The sequence below is a fragment of the Harpegnathos saltator genome, unplaced genomic scaffold (genome assembly GCF_003227715.2).
Source record: "Harpegnathos saltator strain DR-91 unplaced genomic scaffold, Hsal_v8.6 scaffold789, whole genome shotgun sequence".
Classification (NCBI taxonomy): domain Eukaryota; kingdom Metazoa; phylum Arthropoda; class Insecta; order Hymenoptera; family Formicidae; genus Harpegnathos; species Harpegnathos saltator.
Window position 1 is genome coordinate 993,163 of NW_020230636.1, and position 17,164 is coordinate 1,010,326.

Below are 17,164 nucleotides of genomic sequence, written 5' to 3' on the forward strand. Positions count from 1 at the left end.
CAATAAGATCGTGACGTCACCGAAAACGCAATTTTTGAACGCGTGATATGCTTTTTCTCGCGTATGCTTGGCACACATCGAGGACGCGAGAGTTTGTCGAACGGCGAGAACATAAATCTTTCATCTCACGTTAAATTTTCACACGACGCGGTAGATTCCTCGCAGATTACGTTTCGCGAAGCGAAGGAGGCGTCCATAAAGGAAAACGTGTATACGTTATGTATACACATTTACAAGCATTGCGTATATCTGAGTGACTCGTTTAACAAGACATGTGGAAAAATCCGGGAAATTAGATTAGCTGAATTAGTTATAGCTCGTTACCTCGCGTTAGTTTAAATAAATCCCACTTGATTCTGATTGCCGTCTTGAGAAAGAAGGGGAACGTGTTATTAGCTTATATACCGAGCAGCATTGTTTCCAGTGAGCGTTGTCGCTACTCGGGAGAATGAATTGTGTCGTCCCATTGTTACGTCATCTCAATTAACTGAAGGAAAATGAAGCAATTATGCGAGGCCTTTGATAGTACGTAAACCAGGACCGTCCAATTCGCAGTCTACGGACCATAAACGCCGTGGGGATTTCAGCGGATATCATCTTCGTTTAATTTGTGCAAGCGCCTCCAACAAAACCGAGAAAAACGGAAGAATATTCGACTCTCGCTTGATGGAAATATATACGAGAACGTTCTCCAGCTGGCGACAACGCGAACGCTCGCTTACTTTGACATATCGATCACGTAGATGGCAACACAGTTTTGGAAACGAAATTAGTTTCTTTCTCGCGTCATATATACCGATTTTTTAACAAATACTTTCTACAATATATATATTTTAGATAAATCTTACTCTTACCGATATTTAAGTCACTCAGTGTGAACTCGACCGTAGAATAATAACGTGAAAAATGAAACAGAGTTAAAAATGCACATGGAAACTTTGACATTTTCAAGTATCGTCTCGAAGTCGACTATGCGACCTCAACTTTTTTATACGATTTCGATCGATGACCTGGATTCATATTCGGAAACACCTCGAATAATTATACGGTAACGATATTCCATTCGAAATTCGACACCCGTCGAAAGATAGCGATCGTTTCAAAAAGAACAAGTTAGTTTTATTTAAAGTATGTAATCCTGTCTCTCTTAAAGACTGCGCCGTCGATTTAATAAGTTTTCGTGCCATTTCTATCGACGAATTGGTAGCGTAAGATTGATCGAGAGAAGATTAATTTTCGCGATAAGGGCGAGTAATTTTTCATAAGACATTAAAGCTACGTATGGAATATGAAATATTAATGGAAATATAAGATAGATTCATTTGCGAAATGCTTTACCTTATAATTTCGTAAATTGTCCACCACGCAAGCCAATAGAGCATCACGTCCTACACTCACTGTCACATTCTGGATCTCCTCGGCGAATCGGGGTAATTCGGGATCTGAAACAATAATATAGATACCTTGTGTTATAACGGGCGATAAAATTGGCGATTATATAAAATAACGCACACATATAATATACATATATTTCAATAATACTCGTCGTCTCTGTTAAATATAACGTATTATTCACAATTATAAGTATTTCTGTCGTATGTTCTAAGATGAAAACATTATTTGTAACGTGATATTGTAAAAAAAGATATGAAGATTTTCTAGTAGAGCAAATATAATTGGGTTTTGCAATGACCGGATAATTTAATCAAATCTGATTAGCAGATCGTCTGGCTGATAAAATACTTTCCACGTTATATTCGTAGAGGGTGACGTACATATAAAGGAAAGAATATTAATTAATTAGAGACAATGTAGCTCTGATTATGTTGATACAACCTGCACCTATTTGTCATAATCTGTTAAATTATTGTTGCTCTCGGCCATTACGAGAGCATCAGTATTCTTCTCTGAAGCAGAGAACATTGCGTGTATTAATTAAAAAATAATGTCCTACTACACATTCGGGTTTTCATGCGTTAGCATGAAAACGATTAATATTCATAATTAGCTAACTAAGAATGAAATGAAGAGTTAACTAAACAATGTGAGTGATATTAAGAGCATCAAATAACAACGATTTTTCTATTTCAAAATTTTTCCTCTTTGGATTATTTCTATGAAGTATAAATTGCTTTTTTACAATCAGTTACTTTTCTATTATTTCAGAGATGAGCCTCTGATAATAAGCTTTCTATGTTTTGAATTATACAAAAATTCGGCTGTCTGTTAAAATCTACTAAAGGTACTAATATAAATGATGACGTTGCCAAAGTATAACATTTTCTCTATCAAACATGAGGAGAATTCTTCTTGAAAACGAAATAGAAACAAAAAACGAAGGCCGAACAAATGTATTGTGCATTATCAGCAATTATTCGGCTGATACGGCTCAGGTTAATAAATATTCCTTTCTGCAGCGTGCTATGCAAGTATTTGATGCAAGATTAATCTGCCGCAAGCTGAGCATTTGATTAATCACTTCAATTATTATTCACTAACATACGTTTGACGCTGGCACGCTCGCACATATCCCTAAACAATACATCGCCCGACCTGATTGCGGAGTTATCATCGTTAGAACAGTCTAACGAGTTCAGGATTCAGACCAGCCTCCCTTAAAAGCTTTTACCTTCGTTAATGTCTTTACGACGTCCCGAGCATCTGAATTATTTATGGGCACAAAGAACTCACGGAGAGAGAGAGAGAGAGAGAGAGAGAGAGAGAGAGAGAGAGAAAGAGAGAGAAAAAGAGACTGTGCGAACGGAAAACAGAAGGATACGAGGAAGAAAGTGAAGAACAGTGAGAGAGAGAGAGAGAGAGAGAGAGAGAGAGAGAGAATGAGAGAAGAGAGAAGACGGAGGGTAGGACGAAATATTGCGGAAGGGAGAAGAGCGAAAGACAGAATAGGGAGACAAGCTTCGAGATAAGTTCGAGTTACTTTTAGGTCTTTTAAAAGCGACAGCTCGGATACAGGACAGCGTTAATTACGCTCTCAAGTGCTTTATTATAAAACACTTCGCAGTGTTAATTGTCACGCCTAAGATAGCGGTGGGGAATGAGACGAGAACGAAAAGAAGGAAAAAAAGGAGAAGAAGGAAAAACGAAGAGACCGGAGGAGGGAAGGAGTGAAAATGAATAACGCGTTCTCGAAATTCATTGCGACGGTAGGATGTCAGAGTAAATGGTTTTGTAGGTTCCACTTAGTCCAAGTTGGAACGAGAGTTTTTAAGTATATTGCGCAATAAGAGGATGAGATTGCAAACTTTTAACACGGTCTAAAATCTTTCCGCCTCGCGATCGTTATTGAGATATGGGTCATTCCACCTTGATTCGGCGAACGGTTTTGTCCGCCGCGCCATTGAGATCGACCTCCCTCGGATTTCGCGCCAAGTCTATTTAACGCCACTCGACGAGCGCTGTATTCTAGATAAATCAGATCGAGTAGAATTTTACGCATATCCGGGAGAGACATGTCACCTTGTCACTGAACCGATGATCATTAAAGCGTTAAACGTGTTAATGATAATGAGAGCGAGAATCGAGCGAAACCGCCGGAATTCGCGAGCACGTCTCACGAAAGTCGTTATCAAACTGATTAACAAGCTTTGATTAAGGTGAGCTGCCGTATATATGTGTGTGTGTGTGTGCGTGTGCGTGTGTGTGTGTCGACATGGCACATGGAACGCTTCATAGCATGACTCAGCTCCGCTCGAAAGATACAATACATTACATACTAGATATACCACGAATTTCGTGCATAATAGTCTGCAGTTAATGAATATGAATTTCTGCCGTCGCGCATAGCTGCGAACAGTTTTGGAACAGGTATTTAACACGAACGTCCGCACATCGGGTATTACGTAAACGCGAGTAACAATAACCGCGAAGCGTGCGGAAGCTATATTTATCATTTTCTCCGGTCTCTCCGTTTTTCTTTCTTCTTCTCGGTTGGTTCTTCTTCTGTTTCTTATCGTTCTCGTCTCATTCTTCGCCGCTACCGTAAGTATGACGTATTAATATTGCGGAAAGTTTTATAATAAAGCATTTGAGGGCGCAATTAACGTTGTCCTGTATCCGAGCATAAAAATCTTCGTGCTTCGGCCGTCGCGCGTGACTCGAAAATGTGCCGAATGTCTAATGGGACGAAACGCCGAGCGCGAGAATTCCTGTCGTCGCGCGCGGCGGATTGAATTGGAATTTTTCTTGTTTCGTCGATTTCAGTATCAGTACTGTGTGTATATTTTCTCGCACGTCGCGCGCGAAAAGACGTTCTCGACTGTCGACGGATTAGATTCGAAATCCCATCAGTGATGGAACGCGCGACGAAGAGCGTCGCTTTTAATCTACGATACCCACGTCCCTGCGACCGTTTTCTCGCTCGGCATTATCGTGCATACCGCCGGGGAAATCGCGTCTTCGTATTTCAAGAGTTTCCGTCTCAAAGGCGGCCTTATTTTCTCGTTAAAGAACGATTTAACGAGAAACGAAATTAAGGGTCGCGCTTCTTGCCTCGCGGAGGCAACCGGCGCCCCTGCCTGCCTGTGTCTGTCTATCCACTTTTCCATGGCGCACCTCGGTGTTTTCTTAGCACACTTCATCACCTTTAACCGCGCCGGAAACCGCAATAGCGTTTGGCGGCTGGCCTTCGGTTCCAAAGGTGATTCAATGGTTTCTCATTAAGTTCCTGTCTCACTTTGTCTGCCCCTCTGCCTTTTTTTGTTGTCCTATTGCTTCTGTTTACGCAATGATCGTTACTCTTCGAGCAGGGAGGAAGGGAACCGCGATGCAGAAAAGTACGATGAACGCGTGAAATTCTTTTCGCGCGAATTAATTTCTCCGGAAATAAATGAATTACCGGGCCAAAATGTATCGTGCGAATTTTGTTTTTCCGTGCTATTCCGTATATCCGTATAATTATCGCACTCGCGCATCGGCTCGCGACAGTTAGTGCAATTTTATTGCAATATTACGCGGCTAAAATTTAAAATAAAATTTTTTAAACCGTACGCGTTTTCTGTCTGTCTCTCTCTCTCTCTCTCTCTCTCTCTCTCTCTCTCTCTCTCTCTCTCTCCCCCCCCTTTGTTCTCTCATTCGTTCTAATTTTGCTCGATCATGCAGAATTATTTGATTTGCATTAAAATGTCAATTTTAAATTTGCATAGATAAATCACGAGGGAGAAGTTTGTGTCTGTGCAAATTGACACTCTTGATCTATCAAATAATAAAATAAATTTCACTAGAAGATAACTGTTTAGATATTAACGAGGAGGGTTTGTTTCGTTGAGTATGAATGAATTTTCGGAAGCATTCGCATGAATTTAATAATAAACGTCGGTGTTAGCGTTGTATAGACGTAGTGAGTTAAGCATAGTCGTATTTATGTTATAATGTTTCACCGCTTTGATTTGTGCTCACTGCTAGTGCGTACATTTTTATTTCGCATATACGCACGCTCATACATAGCGCGACATGTACAATTCTCGGAATATAGAGTGTAAAACGAATATTCCGTTATATGCATTATACGACGGTTCTATCATGGGATACGATTGCACGGATAGCTACGGTAACTTTTATTGTGCAAACTATCATAAATTTCCGCGAAATTTCATTCACAAACTACGCCCCACTTCTCAGCTGCCGGCTATATCTGCATTTTGCAGCGAACCACAGCACGCACAAGGGCGCGAGCGCGAATCAGGACGGGCGAAACTATTTCGTCGAGGCAGGCGGCGAAGAAGTTAACAGTTGGACCTGGCTATTTCTACCAGGTATTTCGATCAAGCAAGATCTTACGCGAGATAACATTGCCGATTGTTCTATGCGCTATTTCAGACGCTTGTCGGGCAGAAGTTTTCCCTTCTCTCGCCTCAAGCCCCCTCGTCCGGAAAACGCGCGACGTTCGAGAAACGGTTGAGGCCGCGTGACGTTTGTGCGGAGCTGCGAGTAGGGGGTTCTTGAATCGGGAATAATAAACTTTTACTGCAAAGTATCGCCGTGAAATTCGCGCTGTGTGAACGTAAGTTTTCTATAACGACGACAGCGCAGCGGTAAAGCGGCGCTGCTGTGGCTATCTCCGATTCGATTGTGATCTGATCACGATAAAACCGTGCGGGTCGTAATCGGAGAAACATTGAAATCGTGATAGCGAGAGAGAGAGAGAGGCAGAGAGAGAGAGAGAGAGAGAGAGAGAGAGAGAGAGAGAGAAGCCCAACGAACGTAATTACGTGCGTAATTAAATGCAGATAATTAATCGCACCGACCATAAATATCGCCGTGAAGAGTTCAGTCGGATCTGACTTTGCGGTGTTTATCTGCTTGTCGCAGAAGAATTGTCACCTCACGAGCATGCATTTATTAATATTAATGCATTTATATTGATATCGCGAGGCAATTCAGTACGCGCCTTCTGAGAAGAAAATCATGGTGAAGCCGAACGCGAGGATCGAACATGAAGCTCGTAGGGATTTAAACGAAATGAAGTTAGAGTTTATTGGTTTACCAGCGTAAACGGAAAAGGACTCGCGCGAAACGTGCTCAATAATCCGTGCCGCGAGATTATCCAAAAGCCCGGCAACGTTTTTTCCGACATGCTTTTACCTTCGCAGCTTCGCGCGGAAATCACGATGGAATTTTAACAAGTTACAGCTCACGCCCACGCGCGCGCGCTCACCTAGCTCGCTCGGAGAACGCACAAAGACTTATGAAAGTCATGAGTTTCCTCCCTCGACCGGCACAGCTTTTGTCATTCCTCCGTTTCCCAGATCCGCGACTGGTATGATGTATCGTAAGATAAACACGATATGAACGTACCTATATTGAAATGATATCGACGAGAATGGCTGCGCACGCTCGCCGCTACAAGCTGAACTTTTTAATTATAATGTAGACGTAACGTAACAATATAACGTGAGAAATAATTTACGCGTAATCATTAGCTCCTGTTTCTTCCGGTTGTAGCGGCAGTGCCGTGTCCTTAAGAATTTTAAAGATCTTCCCGGGTTTGTCCAGAGCTTCCTCAGCTAACAAACTCTTCTCTTTAACAAACTAAGTTTACAAACTAAGAAATAACAACTATAATTACGACGTATTGAGAAAAAAAAAGAAAAAATTGCAGAAACGAGGGAGCCTCGTGGCGGAGAAAAACGCAACGTCCTTGCAGTATACAGCGAGAGAGGAACGACACGCCAGCAGAATCCGGGTATTAATAAATTCCGGTAAAATTCAGATATCCCTTCGGCTCGTTTATATTTATCGTGACGGAAAAGTTTCGGATGTCGGCTTTACTCTTCCGCGGTGCGGGTATTAGTCAGTTCCTCGCGAATCGTATATTCCCGCGAAACTATAAGTAGCCCCCCCCGCTCTTTCGAAGTCGTCATATTTCAGGATTTAATCCCACGGAAAATATATTAACGTTGCAACGCCGGGCGATAAATCAGGCAATAAAGGAAAGCTCGACGCGGCAAGGAGGTCGGATAAAAAGAAAATAGCAGGCCGGGGAAAGTGATCTTCATTATTTTTAAAAGCACTCCAGAGGCACGGTCGGAAACCACCGAGGCTGCCGGCATGACGGTATATACGCCGGTCACCCCTCGGAAGCATTGCGGAAGGGGTTGTGACGCCGACAAAAAATACTCGGCCAATATTTCTAATATTCTCCGCCCCGGCTTCGCCGACGCGACGGTCCGAGTTACGCGTACGCGCGCAACCGTGCGAGCGTGCGAGATTCACTTTGCACTTGGAGAAGCAAAAAAAGGAGAAGTAGAAAAAAGCGAGAAGTAAAAAAAAAAAGAGATAACGACCACGAGCAATCGACGTAGACGGCGCGACCGAAGCTGGAAAGTTTTGCATGAAATTAACGTAGGAAAAATTACTGCTATTACCGGCGGTCCCGTACGTGCTCGGCGAAGTTGGACGGAAAGTCGGTAGAAGTGCGACCGCCGCGGCCGGCGACCTCAAGCGCAAGAGGTGCCAAGGTATAAAGGGGGTGGGCGGTCAGATTATAATTATAAGTGCGACCGTGACTAATTCAATTTTGCCCATCTGGTAGCGATTTGCAGGCGGAATAACCGCGCGGAACGACGCACTGCGCGCAGTGCGATGAGAACGGGAACGGCGGCAGCGGCGGCGACACGCGAAGCTGGATAATAGTCGCAGGAAGTATCATCTGGTATAGGCAAGGCAAGGCGTGTTGCGCGGGATAAGGGAAAAGACGAAGACGGCGGCGCCTTTCACGCCGTTCGATAGTGTTAACGCAGTCGGCTGGGTAAATAAGGCCCGTTTAAATGTAATATCCCGTTGAATTGTGCTCCGGGTTGTCGCAGCCGCCAGTGTCTCCGCCGCTGCCAGCATTTACGCCGCAGCTACCATCTCCGTCGTCGAAATCCGATACGCACACACTCGACAGGTCGATACAGCGCCGGTTACTTAACGTTTACTAACTATTCAGTACTCGCGGCATCGTCTCCTCTCTTCCGTCTCCTCTAGTTATCCTACTCGCGCGGAGACTCCCGTCTCCGCCGTCTCTTCCCTTCTTCACGCCCCCCATCTGCTACCGTCGGAAATTTCGACAGGCGGAATATAGTACCGCGCGCACTCTCTGGAAATCGTGGGGCGGTAAACACCGGCGACGATAAAGAAAGCCGGCTTCATTCGCGCCTGCATCTCTCTCTCTCTCTCTCTCTCTCGCTCTCTCTCGCTCTCTCTCTCTCTCGCTCTCTCGCTCTCTCTCGTCTTTGTCGCTTCTTGCGCACATATCCCGATGACACTTTGCCTGCTCGTGCATATTCCGCGGCAACGCGAAGCCGCAAGCTACGACGAAGGAAATTATTTTATTTCGCACTTCAGAATATCATCCCGCGGACTCATTCATATTCATGCCCTCGCCTGAGCACTTCATCTCCGAAATGCGCCGTGCTGGTGGTAGTCGTGCCGGTTAGTTTAAGATTCAAGTACGGTCTTCTTATAGTCGGCCTAACTTCATCCCTTATTCCCTTATCGTTTTTGATTCTGTCTCTTTGGTTCTGTCTCTTAACGAGGACAAATATTACTTGCAATACGCTATACGAAATTTCCGCGGTCTCGGTATCATTGGAACTCGCGTCATGTCGTTACCGCTGCTCTGTTACGGACGGATGGATGTGTGTGACGAAGAGAGTGTTATCTTTATTTCAGTTTGCCGATTTGCCTGTTGCTGCGATACAATTCTTGGGCTATTAATACTAAAAAATTTTGTTGTGTTCCATGTTACTATGTAACAAACACATGTACGAGACTACGTGATATGCTTCAGCGCGACCGATTGAGAACAAATTACTTGAGTTATTTCCACAAATGTCGAGTCATGAGAAATATTCGAAACATTATTTGGCTAAATTTACAAAACGCACACACACACACACACACACACACACACATACACACGATCATGACGTTTGTACGTAAATGATTATAATGTTTAGACTAATTAGTCTTGATGAATATTCCTGCGTGGAATCTATAACTTTGCGATTGGTTGTTACTAATTAGTGTCTAGGAATTATACTCGAATTCGATCTGTTCTGTTGCTCGTGTTGTCGTACGCATGCGCATCAGCGAGATGACAATCGGTTCATTTCCGCAAATTACAGCCGGATCTTATTCAGCTCTCATTTAGAATACGAGGTCTAGTTACGGACCTGATTGTCTCGCGACGAGCAAACCCTTTCCAAATAATGCTATCCCTATGGTTTATCTAAACAACCCCGGCTCTTCCTACATTGTCAGTTTAGCGCAAGTTACTCAGTTGATTAGGGTGCAAACGAATCGTAAGCATTAAATTATTCGCCATCCGTTCCGTTGTTGAGGCGGTTAATTAACAGTCTAGCTGCTGCACCCGATTAGTTGGCGTTATTAATACGATATGATTAAAAGTTTTCTGGGTCGTGTTCTATAAAATGCAATTGTTTTGCCTCGCTTGGAATCCGATATCGACAGATACAGAAAGGTATATCGGCTTTTTTGCCCTCATTACTACACTATACTATATATTATCAGCATATTCTCGTGAAATATTTACACGTTATGTTGCAACATTTCAGGATGTAGATTTCGATATTCAAATATTAAAACGATACCGAATTTTCGGAGAGAAAGGTGATATATAGTTTCATATCGAATACATTTTATACGAGTTCTAGTTCTCTCCAAACAATTGCCATTATTATTAATCATACGATTACGTAGCTTATGATGATGATGATAATCATTAACTAGACTTATTATCTGTTGTGATACAAAAAGAGATCTCGAACGCGTTGTTTGTAACGTGAAGTTAGAATTTTAAGACTTGTGATACTGTTTACGGTATTGATGTTGAATTATAGACAAGATATGTATAAATCCGAAAAAGATAAATGCAAAGAGACAAGATCCCGGTAAGGAGAAAACGATATAAATTGGGGTTGTATATTTATTATTAAAAATATATTATTTCTCTCGGCAAAAGTCGTACTTTAGAAATTTTGAAGCCAGGAGGCTAGAGAGAACTATTTGCTGCATTTAAACATCGTTATTATCGAAAATATAAGTAACGCATGACAGGCTATCTTGTGCGTCGCTTGCAACTTTTATTTCACGTCTGAAAACTCTGTATACGCATCCACGGTTGCACGTACATACACACATAAAAACACAAATGCACATACACTGCTCCCGCGATGCGTATCTCTATTGTTCCCATCAATTGTAACAGCAGTTGAAACCCAACGAATATCTGTATTAAAGATCTCGCGAGAAATCTACGTCGGCGAAACATCGCAAATTATGGTGCAAAGAAACGCTCTTTCCGCGCGGAACGTAAGGGTTGTCGTGTCGTTTCCCGGGAAATTGGTCAGATCGTAAGATTTCCCGAGTGCCCATGTTACCGATTAGTCTCGGCGCACACGACGGCGAGATCGCGTTTCAGGTGGAAGGGGAATTCTCTTGTCGGGGGAACAGGTGGAGCGGGAAATCGGATGGAAAGCAAGGAAGCAGAGAAGAAGAAAGGAGAGGAGGAAGGAAGGAAGGAAGGAAGGAAGGAAGGAAATGCCAAACGCGTGTTACGCCATGAACGTAGCGATAGACTTCTCCGGGAATAGGAGAAACTGTAGGGTCGGCGGGGATGCCAGTCGAGCGATAGCGCGTCACCATTGTGACGAATGATTCGCGCGTGTTCCGCCGAACACTGACGTTACGACCGGCGCGCATCGCACCGCGGTGCCGATGCCTTCCGTCCCGACGCGGAAGCCGGCACATGGCTTCGGAATCACGGGTGTTGGCGATATCGATCGGTGCGGGACGGCCAAATAGAGGGAGACGTAGGACGAGGACGGGGAGGCACTTAGAGAGCCATTGCATACCGAAACTCCCCCCCTCTCTTTCTCTTTCTCTCTCTTTTCCTAACCCCCTTCCATTCCCCCGCCCCTTTCTCTCTCTCTCTCTCTCTCTCTCTCTCTCTCTCTCTCTCTCTCTCTCTCTCTCTCTCATCGCGGAGAGGTTTTCGCCGCGGATTTTCGCGAACAAAAAGGCGGACTAGAATGCTGACGAGAAAGACGAGGATGTGGAGAACTGGGGAACTGGAGAACGAACCCCGGAGGAGAGCGACAGCGCACGAAAGCGGTAGGCAGCGGCGCGCGGTGTGGCGGCGGGCGCGAGGGGGGTTTAGATGAGTGGGCGGATGAGGTGGAACTGGCGAGATTTCATCCGGCTTTTGTGACGCGGCTGATATATTTTTATCTGACGTCGGGATTCGACGACTGCTCGAACCGCTCCTAGTCAGGCGCGCTCGTCTGATATCGACCGATAAGACATATGCAAATGGTTATTAAGCCGCGCCGAGCGAAGGCGGGACGTTCGTTTCGATTCGCGGAATCCCGCCGGGATTTGTCACTGCTAGTCATAAAGGCACTGCTATTGAGGATTCAAACTTGTTGGTACGCGCTGATCGTGTACGTGTCTGAATGTAGGGCACCCGTGCGAGAAATTTAGAGTGAGAGGGAGAGGGGGAGAGAAAAAGAGAGGAGAGATCGCCTTACACCGCCGCGACGCAAAAAAAAAAGAGGCACGCGGCGGACGAAACGGGAATCGCGATGGAATATTCCGTTATTTTAACACACAGACAATCGTCGTTGACTATTCATGCGTACGATGGTTGTTCAGGTTACATTTGCCGAACGGCAGCATACGCGCTTTCCCACCGCGAATCTGCAACGAGTTCCATTATTATCTTCGTTCACGCTTGATTTACAGATGTATGCAAAGTAACGGGGGAAACTTTTCGAAGCGCCAAAATAACGCGAGATGCTAATAACGTTGTTCTGCATTTTTGAGTTATGACGTCGTCATCGTCGTCGTTGTCGTCGTCGTCGTCGTCGTCGTGAAGCACGTACTCGCAGAACCTATCGTGCCGGAACGACATCCTCCTTATTATGAAACATGAGCTTCTACTGAGCTGAGAAAAAAGAAGCATTTAAAGCAATTTCTCGTAATTTCCAGCGCGACGAAAATCATAAATGTCTCCGTAAATCTGGCCGTTAAAGCCGTTGCGCTATGGCGCAGGCTCGTAACAGGCCGGAAAAAGTCGTAAATCCGATTCTGAAAAGACAACTGTATGGATATTCTATCGTATTACTGTATCATTACGGATATCCACCGCGTTTATCTTCGGTCCGCAAAGGGAATTGTTTCCGCTGGGATTATCCGTGACGTGTGTCTTCTTTCAGAAAATGCGCATAATAATCCAACGTAATTTCCGACATAATTGTAGTTAGGACAATTGACTCCTCTCTATTTTCAATAATTCGATTTTCTATTCCACTTAACACTTGCGCACGTTGATGTTTTTAATCTATTCGTTAAGTCTGTTTAACATCGAAACTGTCCAGAAGATGTGGCTCGCGAAATGCCGTTAAAATTTAATTGCAATATCCGATAGTGCGAGATCAATGTTGCGCACATATCGTATCGTAAAATAAACCTAAGCAAAATCGAAAATTCACCGTGCGCACGGACGTCTGAAGTGCACTTTATCATGAGAGAGCTCTCGCTCGTTGAGAAGGAAAAAGGGTTTCGTTCGCCGAAGAGAGAGAGAGAGAGAGAGAGAGAGAGAGAGAGAGAGAGAGAGAGTACCACACATTCGTAAGTACCGCGCGATTCGGCAGAAGATAACTCGTTGACGCTCACCGTCTCTCGCAAAGCAATCGATATATCGGTGCGAAAGAAGAACAAAAAAAAAAAAAAACAATGGAAAAATTCTCGCGCGGCGTAAAAATCTATTGCCAGGCAACGGCACTCGCACGCAATACGGTTATTTTCAATGGAGATTATAGGTATAAAACAATCTGCGCTCGATACGGCGATAAGCCCACAGCGGGGTTTATCGTCGCGGTGTAATATCGAAAAGAGCTCGAGGTTGGCGCCATGGGCAAGAATCGAATCGCGGCTGTGGGAAGGGAGAAAGTTATTTTACAAGCAGGCGAGCGTGTAGCACGCAGAAGCGCGAAATGGTCCATTTCATGAGGGGCCCGCGACTCTCAATGTACGACGTACGCGCGTGTTTAACACTCGCGTACGCAGCATGTACGCGCGTATGCACGTACATGCGAACACATACAGGCGCACGTATATGCAGCCGTTAACACAACGCGAAAGCGTCGGTGTCTCGTAGTTTATTTTGGCCTTTAACGCAAACAACAAGGACGATAATGCTCGGTCCCGGCTGACACTCGCAACGTGCGACCACGTGAGTCCGATTTTCAACATCGAGTGCATTCCCGCAACATCCCACGGGATCTAGCGGCTTCCGCCAGCGATTGCCAGCTGAGTTGCCCTCGTCAACGTATGGTCACTCACTGTTATTGTAATTGTCCAATAATGACGCATCCTGCGTACCGTGATGGTGGCCAGATGTCTGTCCCTGTATCTCCAGATTCCTCGCTTGACGTCCTGCAATAACAAGAGAAGAGACACGGATGTTAAAGGTCAGAAATTTGTTGATCGCGCAGAAAGAGGGGAATGTGACCGGGTTGAATTAACGCGAGACCATGAGACAATTAAGCTCGCTTTGGTTGAAGAGGGAAGAGAATTTCTTTTCATTTGCTGAAGTCACGGTGGTAAGGATCAGAACGATTCCGCTTCCTGCGAGCAAAACGCATTGGCCACGTCATTCTCACGTTAATTCAACCAATCTTTTTTCTTCGTACTTTGTGTGCGCTTATTAAATTAAGGGTGGCGTAAGAGCGGTATATAGTAGCTAATTAACGACACATTTTTTTTTAAAGAAAATGACAAGAAGGTGTCGACGGTCATTCCGGAAGAGTGATATTTAAAAAGGAAGTAGTAATGTAAAACATAAAATTACGTATATAAATAAGAGGGTAATTTGAAGGTAATTTGAGATACCTTTATCTCTTCGTCGAATAAGCAATAGTCGCGATGTATGGAAATGTCGATGTGATGAAAATAATTGAAAAATTCTACTTATTGTTGCGTCAGTAGTTAACTGTTATTGTAATTTTATATACCAAAGATTGTATTCTTTTACAATATCGCACAAGAATTTTACCGTTAATATTCCCTTATTGTCGTATCAGAACGAGAAACATCCGCGGTTACTTTTAACGTTTAGCGTTACTTGATACAAATTAATTCTGCACACGGTTATTTATACAGGGTTGTAACGACAACGATTAACGTGAAACTGCGTCAGGAATCGTGGAACGCAACGATGTGAAGTATATCGAAGATTCGATTAAATCGAAAACATCAATGGATCAGTTTAATCGAAATCCATTAAATCAAACCCCCGATTTCGAGTAGCTGGGTATTATTCGCGAATTCGGTTAACGCTCGGAGAGATACTCGAGTATCCGGTGTGGCGAATACTTGATCTATATTGACAACATCGTATTGAATTCGCATTCGTTCTCGAAAGTTTGCTCACGCACGACACATAGGAAATCGCAATTAAATCTTCCAATTTCGCAGTATTGAATACTTGAACAAGTGACCGCGTTCGAGGGAGCGCAGTTTTCTCGATTCGGCCGAGACAGTTAACTGAAATAGTCTCCCAAGATGGCAAATTAAGTTGGAAAACAGTAACGCAAGAATAGCGAGAAGTCTCTTTCTTCGTTCATTTCCGTCGTTAATCAATAATTTGCAGGAGTGTCCACCTTAACATACTTCCAGAAGAAGGTAAAAAACCCGGACGAAACAATCGATCCGACCGTACGGACGAAATCATATCTGCGACAGGAACTTCGTAATACATTCGCGGATATTTTCGATAGGGAGTAAAAGTCACGAAACGCGATGCGTATAGCCGAGCAGCTCTCGCCACACACATACGCGGTCGCTCCTCTACAGCGGGCGGCCGCGCTGTGCAGCGTAAAGATAGGATGTCGAATGACTGAAGAGCGCGCCAACTGAGCCGAGTCCTGACGAGTGTAAAATTACAGTGTGTTGTTTAAAATGCTTCGGGGCGCTTTTCAATACGTTTGAAAGATAAATCGGACACTCCTCGGCCCGCGCGGCCATTAAATCTATCGATAATAAAAGCGACCGTCACACACGCGTACACACGTGAACAGAAGCTCCGCAGTGGCCGCTAGCTTACGCTCGCTCGGATCAAAACGAAGCTTTGAACTTATTGATAACTCGGGTACACTCGGTTTTATCTCGTCCAGCTGTATTTTCGTTTTCGTTGCTTCTTTCGTGTCTCGGCATTTTTAACATATTATAAATATTTAGCATATCTTGCCGTTTATAATCTATATAATTGCAATTTTTTATTCGCGCGGCTGCACGAGCGCGCGCGCGTGCGCGCGCGGCAGTCTTTTCGACGATTGACGCGTGTTTGTCACTCGTGGAGTGTTCTCTCTGTCAAACTACAAAGAGGAAAAAATCCCTTGCGTTCGCCACTTTTTGAAAGCTCTTAATCCGGAAAAGAGAGATATTTGGTTGTACTTCAGGGAATATTTTATTTGCGGTTTTTCGCCTCTGACGTCGGTAAAACCGGTGTCAGTGTGACAGATGGAGATGCGATAATATATACATATATATCCCTCTCTCTCTCTCTCTGAAATTGCTGCATTTTCATCTTTTTCCTTGGGATATCTAGATACGCCATATATCCATTAACGGATAGGAGGATTAGATGTATCCGGGATTAAAAAGTTTACTGGACTACTTTAAATGAACGGACAAACACGCGAAACGCCACCGCGTCGCGCATGTATTTGCAGTGCAGCAGTCCGAATTGTTGTTACCGGCATGTGCGAATCGTCGCGAATTTTGCGGGTAGTAACGCACGATATTTTCCAACGCGAATGCGAGGTGACGAAACTATCTAAACTTGGAGATTATGACAACCGTTTGGCGCGAGTTTAACGATGTTCAGTGACGGCGCTTCCCCGATAGTTATATAACTTCGTGCGTCTCATAAATGCGAGCCACGGAGCAACTTGAGGATAATTACATTCGCAGATGACAGAGGGTAAAATTACTTGCATTATGAGCACGGGAATAGTAGATTACACGAGGGGAATGTAAATTTGTAAAAGCCAATATATACGCACGTTTTATGTCTTCTGCCCAAGTGAAAATTGGAAATTATAATTACGAGCGCCGTGAGTAATTGCGCACGGTGTTGCAATAAATTAATGACAAACATAAATCTGTCGAAATGTTACACGCTCTCCCCGTGTAAGTATTCGGTGCTGTATGAGCAAAAAAGGAAAATAAAAAACATACAAATACAAATACGCACAAAGAGGAAACAAAACAAGCGAGAAAAAAACCTATGTAAATTTCTACGAGATTAATATATAATAAACGCCCGAGCGAAATTTTTCGGTATAAACGGGGGAAACGTGTTCGTTAGCTGTACGAATGAATGTTTCACGAGTCTTTGTGTGTGACTTACGTACTTCACAATATTTCCGTCTGGCTTTGTGTGCGTTTTGTTTCGTTTTTTTTTTTTTTTTCAAATGCGTATTGTAATATATGCATGTGGAATATGTTTACGATGTGTTATGCACGAAAGCTCTCTCCCTCTGTCCCTCCCTCCCTCCCTCCCTCCCTCCCTGCTTCTCTTTATTCTACTCCACTCGTTGAGTAACACACGACGCGCGATAAAAAAACCGCAGCA

The 17,164-nt window shown here is 43.9% G+C and overlaps 1 protein-coding gene across 9 annotated transcripts in view; it reads right to left on the reverse strand.

The window, feature by feature from the left end:
- Positions 1-17,164, reverse strand: part of LOC105181704 (neurotrimin) — a 182,910-nt gene that overhangs the window by 25,641 nt on the left and 140,105 nt on the right. For 7 of the 9 annotated variants that reach the window (XM_011138660.3, XM_011138661.3, XM_019840697.2 and 4 more), the window contains exons 2-3: positions 13,870-13,962; positions 1,339-1,442 (exon numbers count right to left, since the gene is read on the reverse strand). In XM_011138660.3, the coding sequence (XP_011136962.1) occupies positions 1,339-1,442; positions 13,870-13,962 (197 nt within the window). The remainder of the gene's footprint in view (positions 1-1,338; positions 1,443-13,869; positions 13,963-17,164) is intronic. The other 2 variants (XM_025306574.1, XM_011138663.3) reach the window with 1 other exon arrangement.